General features: G+C 47.6%; 1 protein-coding gene across 2 annotated transcripts in view; it reads left to right on the top strand.

The window, feature by feature from the left end:
- SPG7 (SPG7 matrix AAA peptidase subunit, paraplegin) overlaps nt 1-17208 on the top strand; it is a 34372-nt gene that overhangs the window by 4427 nt on the left and 12737 nt on the right. For both annotated transcript variants that reach the window (XR_002125358.1, XM_019654524.1), the window contains exons 3-9: nt 787-876; nt 3901-4142; nt 8172-8311; nt 9420-9522; nt 11020-11145; nt 11499-11661; nt 12049-12222. Coding sequence is in view for 1 of the 2 variants with exons in the window: in XM_019654524.1 (XP_019510069.1) it covers nt 787-876; nt 3901-4142; nt 8172-8311; nt 9420-9522; nt 11020-11145; nt 11499-11661; nt 12049-12222 (1038 nt within the window). In the remaining variant the exon portion in view is untranslated. The remainder of the gene's footprint in view (nt 1-786; nt 877-3900; nt 4143-8171; nt 8312-9419; nt 9523-11019; nt 11146-11498; nt 11662-12048; nt 12223-17208) is intronic.

Here is a 17208-nt window from a genome sequence, read left to right as displayed (position 1 = left end):
CTGCCTTACTGCATGTACCAATTGTGTTGTTCATTTAAGTTCATTTAAAGTGATTGTATGTATTGAAGAGATTGTTCTCCAAAAAACGCATGATACTTTTTCAAATTTATGTTTATTACTATTCATTCCCTTACATTGACTAACTTTTTTTTTTTAAGATTTTTATTGGGAAATTGGGGGAGGAGAACAGTGTTGGGGAATTGGGGAAAGGGAACAGCCAAGTTGTTATCCTTCGATCTTAGTTGTGGAGGGTGCAGCAAGCTCAGCTCCAACTCCAGTTTCGCTGCTCAGTTCATGGTGCTGTGTTCAATTAGTTGTGGGTGGGTGTAGCCACCATCCCATGTGGGAGTCTAACCAGCAGCCTCGTTAAGAGTGCACGCTCTATACCTTGAGCCACCCGGGTGGCAGCTCAGCTCCATCACAGCTCACTGGCCCATGTGGGAATCAAACCGGCGACTCTGTTGCTCAGAGCTCGTACTCTTGAGCAAACTCTTAACCAACTGAGCCACTCGGCCAGCCTGACTAACTTAAATTACAAAATATTTCATAAGTTGAAGTAGTTGAAATATTCTATAATTAGTAAGTATTATACTAAGAATGATAGAAGTAAATGCTTTATCTCAAACATCTAAGTCTTATGGATGTAGGTTTGTGTTATATTCGAGAATATACTCTTCTCCTAAGTGACCCCCGTAGTTGGAGATCTTTATTTATTTATTTTTTGCTTTTATTTTTTATTTTTTTGTAGTTGCAGATCTTGATTGTTAAACATTTTCCCTATTGTAGGAGGCACTTACTATTTTAACACCTCAAGGAAGAAGCAGAAGGCTAAGGACCATGATAAATCCAAGGGGAGGACCCCTGAAGACGATGAAGGTAGATCTATCTATTGGATGTTCTGGAATAATGGCTAGCTTGGTTGTCTTCACATGCACGTTCTAGTCTAAGCAACAGGAATCCTGTCTTAAAAGTAGAGCAAGCCCAGGCACCTGTGCTTTCTTTGCCCTGAACATACCTACCCCCAGTCTCTAATGTGATTGCTGGATCCTTCCTGCCTGTCCTTGTAGAGATGCTTCCATCAGCACCTGTGTCCCTTGTTATCTTCAGAATGCCTACAGGCAGGTGGCATTTCTGTCCTCTGCATGGAAAGAGTGAATCTTGGATCTATCCTGAATTCAGGGCTCTGGGGCGGGGAGGAAGGCACCAAGACTCCTTGGCTGAACTCACCCTCATTTATACCTGGTTAGTGTTGCCACTGCCATCATGCTTGAGAAGCAGCCCCCAGAGGAGAGGAGGGTACAGTGTATGGCCTTGAAGAAGGAGTAGGAGAGATCACTGTCCTATAAGACGACCACTGTATGCCAATCGGTTCTTGCCCCAGCCCCCAACCCCAGTTCACAGTGACCTCCCTTGCAAATCTTAAGTCTCATCTCTGGAATTAGAACTGGATGATCACGTAAAGGGTAAGGGAAATAAAAAGGTAAATTTGAACTGAGGTGACCTCTAAGGTGAAAGGTGGCTGCCAAGAGCTGCTAATAATGGGAATTGCTAACCCTTATGAATGAATGAACAGGGGGCAGCCTGTGCTTAGGGCGCAGCTCCATGTATGTGAGAACACCAGGCTGGTTTTTATTTAAAAAAAAAAATCAGACTTTTGTGAAGAAAATGGAAGAGGTGTTTATTGGAGTCCACATCCAAGCTGTCTTTCTATTGTTTTTAGAAACTCTTGCTAAAGTGCAAATCTGTCTTATTTAACACCCAAGCTGTATCTTTTGAAAGTCTTAGACTTTTTTCACACTCTATGAACAGATGCTTGTGAATGACAGAATTGCTTCAAAACCCTTTCACATCAGGTGTAGTGGGGTGTTACGTGCAGAGCAGTGAGGAACGATACTTGATTTGTGCACTGCAGCCATGCGGCCAGGAACACGGGACTCACAAGTTCAGTGTCTTAAATGTATTGAAAATCGACGTTATGATCAAATAAAGCCTCTGAAAGAGAGATGTTGTTGGCATGAGCCTCATTCAGGTCAGTGTGTTGTAGCTAGTTTGATGATTGTCAACATTGTTAATTAGAAAACAAGATTGAAAATTCAGTATTTGAAATAGATGGTTTCTAAATAATTAGTACTCAACCTGAGAACATAAATTTGCTTTCCAAAATAAGTGGTAGTCTTTATTTAGCTGTCTTTTGTGAATGTGAACTTTAAATATTAGATATATTACTATAATCTATTATAACAAGACATGATAATACCTAAAATTTACCTTCATGTTTTCAAAACGACTACTAGGGCAGCTTCTCAGTAGGTTTCATTTGTGTTTTTAAGCCGATTTAAAATGCTCTTGAATTCTTCTAAACTGATTGTTGGAGAAGAAGGTGGTGTGTTTGTGGGTGACACCTCCAGGCAGTGCAGTTAGGAGCCAGTGCTCACTCTTGTCCTTGGAGAAGTGACCACACGTGCAGTTTGGTGTGGACCACCAACCCCAGGCTTTAGGCTGAGCCCCGTGTCTGTTCCAAGCCCTCCCTGCCCTTCTCCCGAGCAGACGAGCATGTTTGTGCTTGTGAAGGAGCATACGGATTGTGGGAAGGACAAATAAATGATGGAGGCTTTGGTTGCTGAGATAGGTCTGGGCCCATCTTGGGCAGAACTGGTACATGCATTTCTCAAAGGGCATCATTAAGGACAAGCCTGGTAAAATCTAGTTGGGAAAGAAGGGCCCACACTGCACAGGTGAGTGCTGCACGTGTAGTTCCAGAGTCTCCTTGTGTGAATGGGGTGCCTGATGGTTGATGGTTGTAAGGACTGGGGTACGTGGGCCATGAGACCATGGAAAGCACCATGTAAATAAAATACAGTACCTGCTCTTCATCCCAGCAGAGAAGGGGACTTATCTGATTGGGGGATTTGGGAGAAAGACTGTGGTCTGGCCTTTGGTGGGTCACTAAAACTCAGCCCACCTGCAGAACTCTTTCCCAGCTGTGCATTGGGCCGAAGAGAGGTGACCCCTGCACGTGCTTCTCGTCCCCTGCCCCTCAAAGGTTTCTCTGTCACTCCCTGCTTCTTGGAGCCTTCTTCTGTCTTCTGCCTGCTGAGGTCTCACCTCCCCCTGAGGTTTCCTCATTCTCAAGATCAGGAGCTAAATCTTGTATCTTTTTTCCATCCCCAAGAACTGAGCGTGAAGCTGTCTGTATCCTAAGTAGGGCATTAATAACTGAGTAATATGATTTGGGGGGATTTATCTAATAGATCTGAGAAAGAATTGGTCTTTAAAGAATATTCTAGAATTAAATGGTCCCAATATATGTCTAAAGACTAAACAATATATCTTATACTTTAAATGTACTGTTTTTAAATGTTACTCATTCTGATAACAAGTTCAGGATGGTGGTTGTGGGATTGGGGGAGGGCATATGGAGTCTTCAGAGGGGTCAGATGGTGTTATTTCTTAAGGCAGGTGATGGTAGAAAGTATTTGTTTTATTGTTATTAATAACTTATACATGTGCCATAAATACTCAATGATGTTTAGTATCTAATCAAACCTTGGCTGCCTGAATTCCTCATAGCTTGGGTCAGATGTGCTTTCAGTGAGGGGGTTTACTGTGTAGCTGCACCGTGTGGTGGTCCTAGGAAGTTTTTTGACTTTAAAAATGCTTTCTTGTTTTCTGAGCAGTTGGGACCTCTGGAATGGAATGTTGGTGACCTCAAATGGCTTGTGATGAGTGTTAGTCTTGAGTCACTTGTTGAAAAATAGGCCAAAATGCAGGATTGTATTGGAGAGGAGCCATCACCATCTCAGTGTTGAGCTTTCCTGATGAAAAGACATGGGGCACCGAGGGTGGGCTGGGCCTGCAGCCTCGGCCTGCGTCTGATGCCCCTCTGTTCCCTGCCCACAGAGGAGAGGCGACGCAAGGAGAGGGAGGACCAGATGTACCGCGAGCGGCTGCGCACCTTGTTCGTCATCGCTGTTGTCATGAGCCTGCTGAATGCGCTCAGCACCAGCGGGGGCAACATTTCCTGGAACGACTTTGTCAACGAGATGCTGGCCAAGGGCGAGGTGCAGCGGGTCCAGGTGGTGCCCGAGAGCGACGTGGTGGAAGTGTACCTGCATCCTGGAGCCGTGGTGTTCGGGCGGCCTGTGAGTGAGAGTGAGGGTGCAGGCGTGGCAAGACCTGGAGGCGTGTGAGCGCCCCTTTCCTCCAGTCCCTCATGGCTCCCATGTGTTCGCTTGTCATGTTTTAGGTATTCTTTTTTATTTTATTAAAACTTTTTAGAAACATTTTTATTGGGGAACAGCCACGGTCATTGGTTACACATTGCTTTCATGCTACAATGGCATAGTTGACTCTTTTAGGGAGGGTACAGCTCACAGTGGTCCATGTGGGGATCGAACTGGCAACATTGGTGTCATCAGCACCATGCTCTAACCAATTGAGATAACCAGTCACCCCCATGTTTTAGGTATTTTTTGGGGGAAGGGAACAATGTTGGGGGGTGGGGAACATTGTGTTTTTCCAGGACCCATCAGCTCCAAGTCAAGTTGTTATCCTTCAATCTTAGTTATGGAGGGCGCAAGCTAAGCTCCAAGTCCAGTCACCGTTTTCAGTCTAGTTGCGCAGCCCACCATCCCATGTGGGAGTCGAACTGGCAACCTTGTTGTTAGGAGCATGTGCTCTCACCAGCTGAGCCATCTGGCCACCCACGGGCAGCTCAGCAACAGCTCAGCTCGGGCGCAGCTTATTGGCCCATGTGGGAATCAAACCGGTGACCCTGTTGCTCGGAGCTCGCGTTCTAACCAGCTGCGCCACCCGGCCAGCCCAGGTATTCTTAAAACAAGATGTGAACATCTTGATTTAAAGGAGGATTTGTTGAAGGTTTTTTGAGCAGTGGCCCACTAACATGGAGCTTGAAATGCAGAGAGGCAGCATTGTTTCCAAACAGAAGCTAGTGGGTTCCACAGCTGCTGTGGTGGCTGCATATAGAGAGGAAGAGATGAAGTAGTGACAGTGTGGCCACAGTGGTGACTCCCTGGAACAAGGGACTAAGGAGAGAGGAACCAGCAGCAGCCTTGAGGTTTTGCTCAGTCAATCTGGACGAGTGGTGTGGTGCTGGCTGGTGGTCAGCAGACAGGGTACCTTTGGCAGGTGCAGGTGAGTTGAGGTGACGGGGGGTTGGTTGGCCAAGCAGAAATCTCTCGGGGTTGGGGGTGGAGGCAGGAAGCTAATAGCACTCTGAGGCGGTGGCTAAGAGTTAGGAGTCAGGCAAGGACTGGACCTCGGACAGGAGCAGGAAAGAAAGGGAATGAGAGGGACCCTACTCCTCCTCCAGCTCAAGCGCCCACCCCCTAACCCCCCACTACCAGGAGAGAACCCCAGCATGCTCAGAACTGGAGAGCCGTGCGGTGCCCTAGCGAGAGGAGAGGTGGCAGACACTGCAGAGGGGTCGGGAGGGTGGGATTTCGTACCAGTAGAGCTTTGGGCATCAAAGATGGCAAGAGCGACACACCCTAGTGACAGTGGCCTAATTATCTGGCACTGCTGGGAAATGAGGTGGGGCATGTAGAAACTGGGCCCCAAAAACTTGGCTGTGAAAACCCTGGTATGAAGACGAATCACTCTCCCCGATCTCTTGATTCCCTCCTTCTCGTTCTCCAATAACCACAGCACCATTGTTAGGCCTGAGAAAGGTACCATTGATACTAGAATATTTTTTAAAGGACTTTCCCTGTTCGTGTTTCTCGGTCTTCTCTATATTGGCCTTAAGAAATGTTTTTGTTAGTATTTTAATCCAGAATCCAATCGAGGATCATGAATGATATTGTCATGTTTCTTTAGCCTCCTTCCTGTTTTTCGTTCAAAGTTTGCATAGCGGGAAAACTAGACCAAGTACAACCATGCCCCTTTTTCCACATTGGGAGACAGACAGGCGTTCTGGTTTTGATTCACTCCGCTTACCTAGAGCACAGCTTTACACTTTTTTTTTTTAAAGATTTTATTGGGGAATTGGGGGAGGAGAACAGCGTTGGGGAATCGGGGAAGGGGAACAGACAAGTTGCTGTCCTTTTGTTCCTCAGTCTAGTTGTGGAGGACGTCACTTCACTGCCCATGTTGGTATTATCATTACGCTCTTCCCCGGTGAGGCAGTCGCTTGCCTGCCATTGGACAGCCGCTCACGACGGCCCACGGCAGCTCATGAAAGCTCATGCCAGCTACCGGCCAGCCCCACTGCAGCCTATGCCTTTGCTGGCGACTCACGGCAGCCCAGCTCCAGGTCGAGCTGTTGTTTGCCATCTTAGCTATAGAGGGTGCAGGGTTGCTGGCCCTCATGTGGGATCCGAACCGGGGCCCTGCTGCTAAGAGCTGGCGTCCCAAGCCAAATCTTAACCAACACACCACTTGGTCGGCCCACAGCCTTACTCTTTTCTGCAGGGTATTCTCTCCCTACAACAGAATTGCATGGTATCCCAGAGCACGCCCTGCGAGCACTCCAGTCTCTGCTCTGGGTTTTGAATAGGGTTGAATGGTCAGTGGAGCTCTCGTCCTGCCTGAGCATGCTCAATTGTGGGTGCCACATAGCCCAGAGTGTTTCTCTTTCAGATCAAATCTCAAGCATGGTGTTTACAGCTGGTTGTCAGTTTGTAAGGGCATATAATTTAGATTGGGTGATAGGATCAACACCTAGTCTGCGAAACGGTAACAGTTAAATTCTTGTGCACTTCAGAAATGAGCAGTGATGATGGATGCTGCCTAGCCCTGAATACTGAGTGACCTGGGTGGCTGCTGCAGGGCCTTGAAGAAGTAAGCAGATGGTTCGGGCCCAGGAGACCAGAAAAACCTTTACAGAGGACGTGGTAGTTGAATTGGCTCCTAGAATCATATATACATTGTACTCTTGGAGCTTGGCATAGAAAGAGTCATTTCTATTAATACATTTTTCCCTTCTATACAAATTGGTGACCCTATTTACACGGCCAGGCCAGGTTTGAGTGACCGAGGCATTGAAGAAGTCCAGATTAAACATTTGGGGTTAATTAACTGTTAGGTTAATCCAGCAACCGAGGCCACTGGGCGTGCCAGCACAGATCATGGTCACTGTGTTGTGACCGGTGGGTCCTCTTGTCTGCCTCTCCACTTGGCCTATTCCCCCACAAAGTGGAGCCTGGCTGGCCGCTCTCATAGTGACAGTCATTCCTCAAGAAGTCTTCTGAGACTATTAATTAATTTTTTAGCTAGGCCATCCTGCCACCTGTTGGCAGCTCAGCGGCAGCTCAGCTCAGGCCAGGCATCGAACCGCTTTTTCTCAGAGCTCGCACTCTTGAGCGAGCTCTTAACCAACTGAGCCACTCGGCCGGCCCCTATTCTCAGACTCTTAAGAGCCAGGGGGAAATCTGGTTGCTCAGTTTAGATTCTAAGAGTGTGTTTAGAATCTGAGCTTAGAGCAGTTGAACCCTGGAAAGTGTGTGGAAGAGGCTCTTAGGAAAACGATGCGGGACCAGTGTGACGCAGTGCGTGCTGGTGGGACGAATGAGGACCGCCCTACCCGTCCTCCTGACCCTTGTGGGTTACGCGGATGTTTCTTCTGGAGTGGCATCAAACTAGCTCAGGAGCGAGCCATCCCTGTGACCAGGTCAGCTCACCGTGACGGGACTTGGGGACCCAGTGTGGACTCCTGGCCTGGTTTCGAGCCTCCTTCTCTGAAGCCTGTGTACCTGGGAGAGGCGGTGATTTTGCTTCAGGAAACTCTCTTCCTGCTCGCTCTTCCGTAGTCTTTTCTCCATCCAGACAAGGTTTACTGAGAAAAAAGACATTTCGTTGAACTTCAGATTCAGCCAGTGGTTAAACACAACGTCTGCATTTCTTGCCTTAGTAAGTGGTTTGTGCGTCCCCAGTCCAGCACTGCAGGCTTGTCGCTGTTTCTCTGCTCTGCACGCACGGGGTGAGGCAGAGTGCTGAGTTTAAAATCCACATGCCTCCCTCTATTTTCTTATAATGTTCCTATTAGTGAAAACAGAGAAAGCATATCTATTGAAATTTTGTAGTAATGGTGTTTGAGAAAACAAAAACTTTTTAGACATGGATGTAGTTTCTGAATGACACCTGTGTATTTGAGGGATCAGCAGTCTGTCGTGTTTGTCATTCTCACAGTTTCTTCTGCCTTCTGCCCCCAGAGGCTGGCCTTGATGTACCGAATGCAGGTGGCAAATATCGATAAATTTGAAGAGAAGCTTCGAGTGGCTGAAGATGAGCTGAATATCGAAGGCAAGGACAGGATCCCGGTTACCTATAAGCGTACAGGATTCTTTGGAAAGTATGTTGCTCATTTTTGTTGGCTCCTGAACTAAACTAGGCTTGGCTTTGTAATGTGAGAAACAAACCACAAACAAACATCTCAAACTAGCCTTCCTACAGTTAACTAGACCCCCTTGTGGGAGGATAAATAAACCTGTGGGTGAATGACATAACGCTGGGAAATTTGGAAATGTGTGAGGCTGTTGGGATTGGTTTTTGTCACTTTCTTTTTAGACTGTTGCATTTCTGAATTTAGCACATTGTAGGGTGGCTGGCATCTACAAATACAAAAATGGAACAGAAAGGGGGAAAGCACGGATATCTAGCAGAAATTCTTGGCTCTGAGAGAAATAAAGACTACGGGGGAGTGGCCCCTGGATCGAGGGCCTGCACACTGCTTAGTGGGAGTGATCAGTCAGCACAGCTGGGGTTCTGACTGCACTCTGGGACCAACAGTGGCTGAAAGCCTTGTGCACAGAGGTTTACTGTTGACTCCTGGACATGCTTTGTAATCCTGATAAGACGCAGAATGCCAGTGACTGGCGAACATGCCTGTGAAATGATGGGTCTCTCAATTCTACATCCCACTGGCTCCTGAAGGCTCAGGGCTCTGAGGCTGTGCCTCTAGTTTATTGTAGGAATGACGGGGTACAGGGCAGACAAGCGGCTTCCCCTCTTCATTTGGAGGGCTGACACCATAAAGTGTACTCTTTATTCTAGGCTTATTCTGCCTTACTAACCAAAATTAATGGCCTACTTTTGAAAACGAAATATATCAAATGTGCAAACCTGCTCTTGTTGGTTCGTTAATTACCACAAGGCTCTAGATTATGGGGTGAGTGTGTGGCGTCATCTCTTCTGGCTTCATGCCATGGTAAGATACTGTATCTCCAGTGTTTCCACGCTCCATCTCACAGCTTGGGAAGACTTTATGAAAGAGGATAATTGGTGAGAACTGGACAGGGAAACCCATTTTCATGACCATTGGTTCTACACGTTGCTCTTGGAGGGAGGGGTTGCTCTTCTCATCTTTGAAAAGTCCGTGGTCCCTGACATTTGTTAGGCATGACTGCCAGCTGCCTGGTGGCCACTTCTGAGCCTGAAACTGCCTCCCTCTCTCCCACTAGCGCCCTCTACGCCTTGGGGATGACAGCAGTGGGCCTGGCCATCCTGTGGTATGTTTTCCGGCTGGCTGGAATGACGGGAAGGGAAGGAGGATTCAGTGCTTTTGTAAGTTGTACAAATCACATCTCACTGAACTTGTGGTCTTAGAATTTGTCTGCGTTTGTTCTTGCTGAATGCCTTCCCTGTAAACAACAGAATAAGTGAAAAGGAACCAGTTGCAGGGGCTGCCTGGAGCCATAATTTGGCAGCTCATCTTTCCTTCTGCTTGCCTGACTGGAGGGTGTACGCACAGTAACCAGCTTTAACCAAGGCCCCCTCTTGCTGACTTGTGGGGTGCCTGAGCCAAGGGAATGTATAGGGCAGCTTATTCTGCAGTTTTCAGCATCAGCTGGCTAGGACTCCGTCTTTGATTTTCCCTGCTAGCTAAGACACTGAGAAAATTTAAAGGTTATCTTTAAAAGAACACCCATAATACACTTTTAAAATATCCTCCTGTTGTCGCATTTGTTATAGCATGCACGGACCCTCACCATCAGGTTGTATGTGGCCAGTTAGCCACATCAGCAAAGGGAAGGGCAGGTGGGAGCAAGTCTGCAGATGGCACCTCCTGCTCCCTCCCTGGGAACTGTGACTGGGCAGGGACGCACTGTCATTTCCTTGTTTCCACTCAGATTGGGACTGTATTCCTGTGTCTGTAGCTCAAGACTTACACCTTTTTAATGGCAGCGTGATGTGTTGTGGGATTGTACTGTATTTTACTCAACCGGTTTGATAATTTTTGCATATTTTTAGCTGTTTATTTATTCCTTAGTGGGGAAGAGTGTGTTTTTCCATGACCCATCAGCTCCAAGTCAAGTAGTTGTTTCAATCTAGCTGTGGAGGGCGCATCTCAGTGGCCTATGTGGGAATCGAACCAGCAACCTTGGTGTTTTGAGCCTACGCTCTAACCAATTGAGCTAACTGGCCACCCTGTCGTTGTTTATTTTTATTGTTGTTTTAAAATAATACTCTGATGCATTCCATGCACATGCATCTTTTGAGTACCTGTCTTAATTATTTGTCTAGTGTGCCTTCCTGAAAGAAGACTGGCTGAAGTTTAATGCATTTCACTAAGACCTTTAATCTCTCCTGCCTGATGGCTCTCCAAAAATTTACCAATTAACATTTCTACCAAGACTCCCCAGAATTGAGTGTTATTACATTACTTTCACAATCAGAAAAATAAATCACACAGCAGTGGGAAAAACGATATAGAAAAATAAGATCGTTTATGCAAAAGACATTGTTAAATTAGCTAGTTTGTATGTGGGAGTTTTTGGTTTTATTTTTTTAAGGCAAATTGCTAGATGCTAGACAGCTTTCTTACTGTTAGTGATGTAAAATAAACATTTCTCCTTGTATGTCTGAAATGTGACCTTAACTGCTGTCTGTTGTCATGAGAGGAGAGGGTGTGGGCTGGTCTGTCTGGTTGCTGGGAGGAGGGTCTGTGAGAGGCTGATGGGAGGTGTGGTTGCAGGGACGGGACAGGCAGAGCTGGCACCAAGGGGCTCATCTTCTAGATCCAGGCGTGCCCAACACCTTGCCCTGTGTTCTTTTGCCCAGAATCAGCTTAAAATGGCTCGCTTCACGATTGTGGATGGCAAGATGGGGAAGGGAGTCAGCTTCAAAGATGTGGCAGGAATGCATGAAGCCAAACTGGAGGTCAAAGAGTTTGTGGACTATCTGAAGGTGCGCACACGTGCCAGGCGGGAGATGGGTGTGAACGCACTCCCAGAGGGGAGAATTACGCTGATCAGATGTGTGTGCTGCGTGGTGAGCTCCCCAAGCTGAGGTGGGGAGACGCATGTGCTCCGCTTGCTGGTTCCTGTTAAATCGTCAGCACGGGCTACACGCACAGTTGTCGACCAGCAGGAGGGCGGAGAGTCCATCCCTTGATTGCTGGGACCCTGGCTTCTCCCAGAACCGTGGGAACTTGTAGCAGTTTCATGCCAGTACATGAGCTGACCTTCATGGCCGTCATTTCTTGAAAACTGTCTGAAACACCTCTGAGGTGAGTGTCACATTATCTGCTGCTTTTCTAGAGCCCGGAGCGCTTCCTTCAGCTTGGTGCCAAAGTTCCGAAGGGCGCACTGTTGCTCGGGCCCCCCGGCTGTGGGAAGACACTGTTGGCCAAGGCCGTGGCGACGGAGGCCCAAGTGCCCTTCTTGGCGATGGCTGGCCCGGAGTTCGTGGAGGTCATTGGAGGTAGGCGTTGCTTGGGGGGCTGCAGACAGGCTCGCCTGACCGTTTTTTCCAGGATGGCGCTCCTTTCACACGTCCTCCCTCAGGTGACTGAACTGATGAGAACAGCGGGGGAATAGAGAAGGAAAACAGAAACCTGTATTACAGGAAACACTGTGTTTATGTAGAGAACTGGGTGATGCTGTTCTTTGAAGGCACTTCTCCTTGTGCGCCCGGGAGTCCAGGAGGGCGAGCGTCCTCCAGGGCGACCTCTGCAGGGATGAGGCTTGGCTTTGTCTGCCTGAGGCGGTGCTTGCTGAGATTTTATCATCCTTAGTGGGCAGCTCTGGCCCAAAAGTAGGGTTCATCTCTCATTGCCTGTCGGCTTCCTGGCCCTTTGTGTCCCCTCAGGCCTCGGTGCTGCCCGTGTGCGCAGCCTCTTCAAGGAAGCCCGGGCCCGGGCCCCCTGCATCGTCTACATCGACGAGATCGACGCCGTGGGCAAGAAGCGCTCCACCGCCATGTCCGGCTTCTCCAACACGGAGGAGGAGCAGACCCTCAACCAGCTTCTGGTGGAAATGGACGGTGAGGGCCTGCCCCCAGCCACTCCTGTGCGGGGAGAAGCGTTTCCGACGCTTTCAGAACCGCCGTTTCCTCGGTGGATTTGCACTGCTTATGTTCATTGTTCCAGAGCCTTATACTAACGCTCATAGGCCTTTTGTTTTTCTCCAGTCACTGGTCTGTATTGTTTCTCCACCTTAACCAACGGCCACAGGTGAGGGTCATATCAACACACGGAGAACCATCGTCTAGCAGATAATAATTATTGTAGAAACAAGGTCAGTTTAAGAACTAGTCACCATCTTACTGCACTCAAGAAACACAGCTTTTGATTTTAAAAGGTCAAGGCAATAGTAAAGAAAAAAATGAGGACTATAAGTTGCAGGTCAGGCTGTGATGTTTTTGCAGTCTTGAATGAGCCCAGTTGGTTGTGCTGTTGTGTGTATCTCTGTATGCTTCCCGGTTGAAAGGTGACCCAGCTGGAGGATGGAGCAGGATATTCATGGAAACTGATGTGTCTGCCGCACAGAGGGAGGGTCTGGGTCTCCTGCCCTTGAAAATGACCTCTGGACTGGCTTCCACACAATCCCTTTTTCTTTTTAATAGAAATGACCCAGTAAAGTTGACATGAAATTGTTTTTCTTTTGAGCTGCTTTTGTAAGATCCTCTTTTTGAGTGTGTGTAGACATATTTATTTTTATTGTGGCAAAATATATATAACAGAAAGTTTACCATTTTACCAATTTTCAGTATACAGTTCAGCGACATTAATTACATTCTTACTGTGCAGCCACCATCCATCTCCAGAACTTTTTCATCTTCCCAAACTGAAACTGTCCCCATTAAACACTAACTCCTCATTTCCCTTCCCCAGCCCCTGGCACCCACCCTTCTCCTCTCTATTTCTATGAATTTGACCACTCTAGCAACCTCATATAAGTGGAATCATACAGTATTTATCCTATTGTGACTGGCTTATTTCAGTGAGCATGATGCCCTCAAGGTCCATCCATGTTGTAGCATGTGTCAGGCTTTCCTTCCTTTTTAAGGCTGAATTATTCCATTGTATGTATAGACCACATTTTGTTTATCTGTTCATTTGTTGATGGACACTTTTGGCTATTGTGAATAATGCTGCTGTGAACATGGGCAAACAAATATCTCTTCGTGTCCCAGCTGTGTAAGATCCATTTTAAGCTTTAATCAGGATTCTAGTCGTATTTTACGTATTATAGATGAGGAAGACACTTTTTTCCTCAATGTATTTTTGGTTCTAAGAGAAGCATTTATTTGCATATTTATTTTACCTTTTAAAGAGTTCTCACCATTTGGAGACCTGTTTTTTTTCTTTTTTTTTTAGCTGAGCCATCCTGCTACCTGTTGGCAGCTCAGCGGCTGCTCAGCTCGGGCTGGACTCGAACCGCTGTTGCTCAGAGCTCAAACTCTTGAGCAAGCTCTTAACCAACTGAGCCACTCGGCCGGCCCAAGAGTTCTCACCATTTGGGATGTGTATCTGTTAGCTAGCACACGGACAGTCGAGTTTGTGCATGACGGAGGGCGAAACTGTTCTTTAGCCTCTTATTTTGAAATAATCTCAGACTTATGAAAGCATTGCAGAAGTGATTGAAGCGTTCCTTTATACCTTCCTTCAAGCTTTCGAAAGCTGACATGGCTGGGACCAGGATGTGAGTGTCCATGAGGGTCACAGATGTGCCTTTTCTGGTCCAGGATCCAGTCCAGCCAACACGTCACATTTAGTTGTCCCGTTTCCTTGGTCTCTTCTGGCCTGGCACTGTATCTCCATCTTTGTCTTTGTGGTGACACTTTTACAGTCCGCTCCCATTAAAGAACATCCCTACTGTGATGCTGTGCTATGTCCTCAGAGTTAGCCCGCGTCGGGCATTTTTGGCAGGAGCAACACAGCAGTCTCAGTGCCCTTCACTGCACGTGGCATCAGCACGTCCCTGGTGCTGAGAGTTGTACTGAGATGGCTGCAGGCAGGTGTGGTGAGGCCTTTCCTCACACATTGTTGAGCAGGTCAGATAGACTGATACGTGTGGAAGCATTTTATAAGCCCTGATAACTCTAGGGATTTAAAATCAAAGTGTAATTTCTAACAAAGCTGAGGAAAGGGCTGCATCGTTTGCCATAAGAACAGTTCCTCCCCTGGAGCTGCCCTGCAGACCTACTGCATCCTGTCTCTGTCTTTCATCCAGTCATCCATCAACATTTGGTCAGGGACTGTTGGTGGCACAAACAATCAAGATCTGAAGAGCCACCTTCCCCATGAAGAGCAAGTTTTCCTGAAAAGGAGTTTTCCAAAGACCTCAGAGTCTTTAGAGATATGAGTAGAATGAGCTGTCGAGAGCCACACCCTCAGAGTTGGGGGCCCTCCAAGAGCACTTTCCAGACCAGGTTCTAGGGACACCCCCTCTTCAGTGTGTGACAGAGCATCATCATTCCTGGTGATTAGGAAGGACTCAGATGCAGAGCCTCCCTCTGGCTCTCACTGTGACTGAGCACTCAGGGCCACAGGAAGCACTGCGTGTCTCTTTTTGCTTATATTGCTTTTTGCACTGAAGACAGAGAGCACCTTTTTGGGCAGACTTAAGCCCACCAGGAAGCACTTACCAGATGGCATCTTCCTCTGAGCTAAGCCTCTCTGTGCTGCCATGAAAAGAGCTGCTTCCGCCCCACGATTTGCTCGTGCCCAGAATCCCCGACTGAAGGCCTCTTGTTGGGCTAAGCCAGCAGCAAACAAATCCCTTTGTGCAAAGACACAGCCAAGCATTCTCAGCTCTTCAGCTGTGTCTGAGGAATCTTTGTTGCTTCTTGGGGAAGAGCAGTTTCTATTCATTGACGTACAGAGCGCAGAGCAGATGCTGTGCTGGTCGTGGGAAAAGCTCTCTGAGGAAGCGAAAGCCCCACCTCATGGGTCAGGCAGAGTAGGTCCTGCAGGACTGCCAGGCCACATGGGAAGGGCCCCTACATCTGAGAGCACTGGGCCCAGCTGAGCAACCTGAAGGCAGTCACCTTTTTACAGTTTGATCGGCAGAAAGAGGGCTTTGCACTGAATTCCCCCTGCAGTGGATGTGTCCATCGGAGCCTGTGTGAGGAAGTGTGAGAGGACATAAACTCTGACTCTGCATGGAGTCATTAGAAAACCCCAGCTACCGTTCACACGGCCTTTTCCATTTTAGTCTAAGATCCATTTTACGTTACTACTTGTGTAAGGTGTGCGGTTTTGGTCACTGTTCATTTTTTCTGTCTGTGGGTGTCCTGTTAATCCAGCACTGTGCTTCCCGTTAAAGCTGAGTTGCTTTTGCACCTTCGTCAGAGCTTAGCTGGTGTATTTGGGAGTCTGTTTCTGGGCCGTCTGGTCTGCTTGTTGGTCTCCAAGTCTGTGCTGCACCACAGCACACAGCCATTCTTCACCCAGCTGCCCAACAAATCAGCTGCCCAACAAATCTCAGCAGAGGCTGAGTCCTCCCACTTTGCCCTTCTTTTTTTTTTTAAAGAAATTTTATTGGGGAACAGTGTGTTTTTCCAGGACCCATCAGCTCCAAGTCAAGTAGTTGTCTTCAAAGTGGTGGAGGGCGTAGCTCCTTGGCCCATGTGGGAATCGAACCAGCGACTTTGGGGTTACGAGCCTGCACCCTAACCACCTGAGCTAACCAGCCGCTCCCCACTTCACTCTAACCAACCCATTGTTGAAGCACTTTCCTTTGCCTTTTCATGTAATGTTTAGAATAAGTTTGTTCATATGTACCAAAAATAATCCTGCTGAGATTTTCATAGGGACACTCACCTAGTGGGATAGCTAGAGTAAAAAATCATGGCAACACCGGATGCCGGTGAGGATGTGAAGGGATTGGATCTCCTACTTTGCCAGTGGGAATGTGAAATGTGCAGCCTCTCGGGGAAACAGTCTGGCAGTTGCTGAAAAACTTAAACATACATTTACCATACGACACGCTCCTGGGTGCTCATCCTAGAGAAATGTTTACACAAAACACCTGTGCAGCAATGTTCATTTATTTATAATAGCTGAAAACTGGAAACCACCTAGCTGTCCTTCAGTGGGTATATAGTTAAACTCCGGTGTGTTCTTTTCACGATTTCCTTGCAGCAATAAAAAGAAACTAACAGTTCTCACACACGCAACTGCTTCAGTGGCTCTCAAGGGAATTATGCTGAGTGAAAAAAGCCAACCTCAAAAGGCTCCATATTGTATGATTCAATTTATATGAGACTATCAAAATGACAGAATTCTAGAGATGGAGAACAGATGAGTGGTTACCAGGGGCTAGCCAGGCGGGACGGGAGAAGGTGTGACTGTAAAGGGCGGTCTTCCTGGTGGTGGAATCTGTCTGGATCAAGGTGGAGGTTTCAGGAATCTTGCGTGACAGAATTGCAGAGAACGAGGCGCACACAGAGAAGCAAGTGCCCGTAAGACTGCTGACGTCTAATAAGGCCCGTGGACTGTGCAGTGTGCGCTTCCTGGTTTTGACATTGCCCTGTAGTTACTTAACATGCCACCCGGGAAACTGGGGCGAAGGACTTCTCTGCATCATTTTTGCAACTTGACGTGTATCTATAACAATGTCAAAATACGAAGTTTCCAAAACAAAACCCCAGGCGGTCTACACCCTGTGGTCCATATGACCAGGCCTGGGAGGAAGGGGACAGTTCTGCAGGGAGGTCAAGGTGACTTGTGATGGCAGAGCTTTGAGTGTTGCTGCTCCAAGTGTTGCTGCTTGGAGCTCACTGACATGGCATCTACTCTTCTTGCCTTGCTGTTGTTTCTCTTCTGCACCCACTGTTCCTACTGTTTTTCAACATTTTTTCTCTGTGTGTGTAACTTCAGATTTCTGTGTGCACAACCTTGACCTGCGGAAGAAAGGCATTTCAGAAATGTGAGCGATGAGCCCTGGCAGGTCTCCCCGACCAGCACTCTGGGATGAGTGGTGTAGGGTCTCCCACAGACTCCAACCCCCCCCCACCCCTCCC

Source organism: Hipposideros armiger, unplaced genomic scaffold (genome assembly GCF_001890085.2).
Source record: "Hipposideros armiger isolate ML-2016 unplaced genomic scaffold, ASM189008v1 scaffold_224, whole genome shotgun sequence".
Taxonomy (NCBI): domain Eukaryota; kingdom Metazoa; phylum Chordata; class Mammalia; order Chiroptera; family Hipposideridae; genus Hipposideros; species Hipposideros armiger.
Note: the sequence above shows the minus strand (reverse complement) of the source record. Positions and strands in the feature narration are given on the sequence as shown.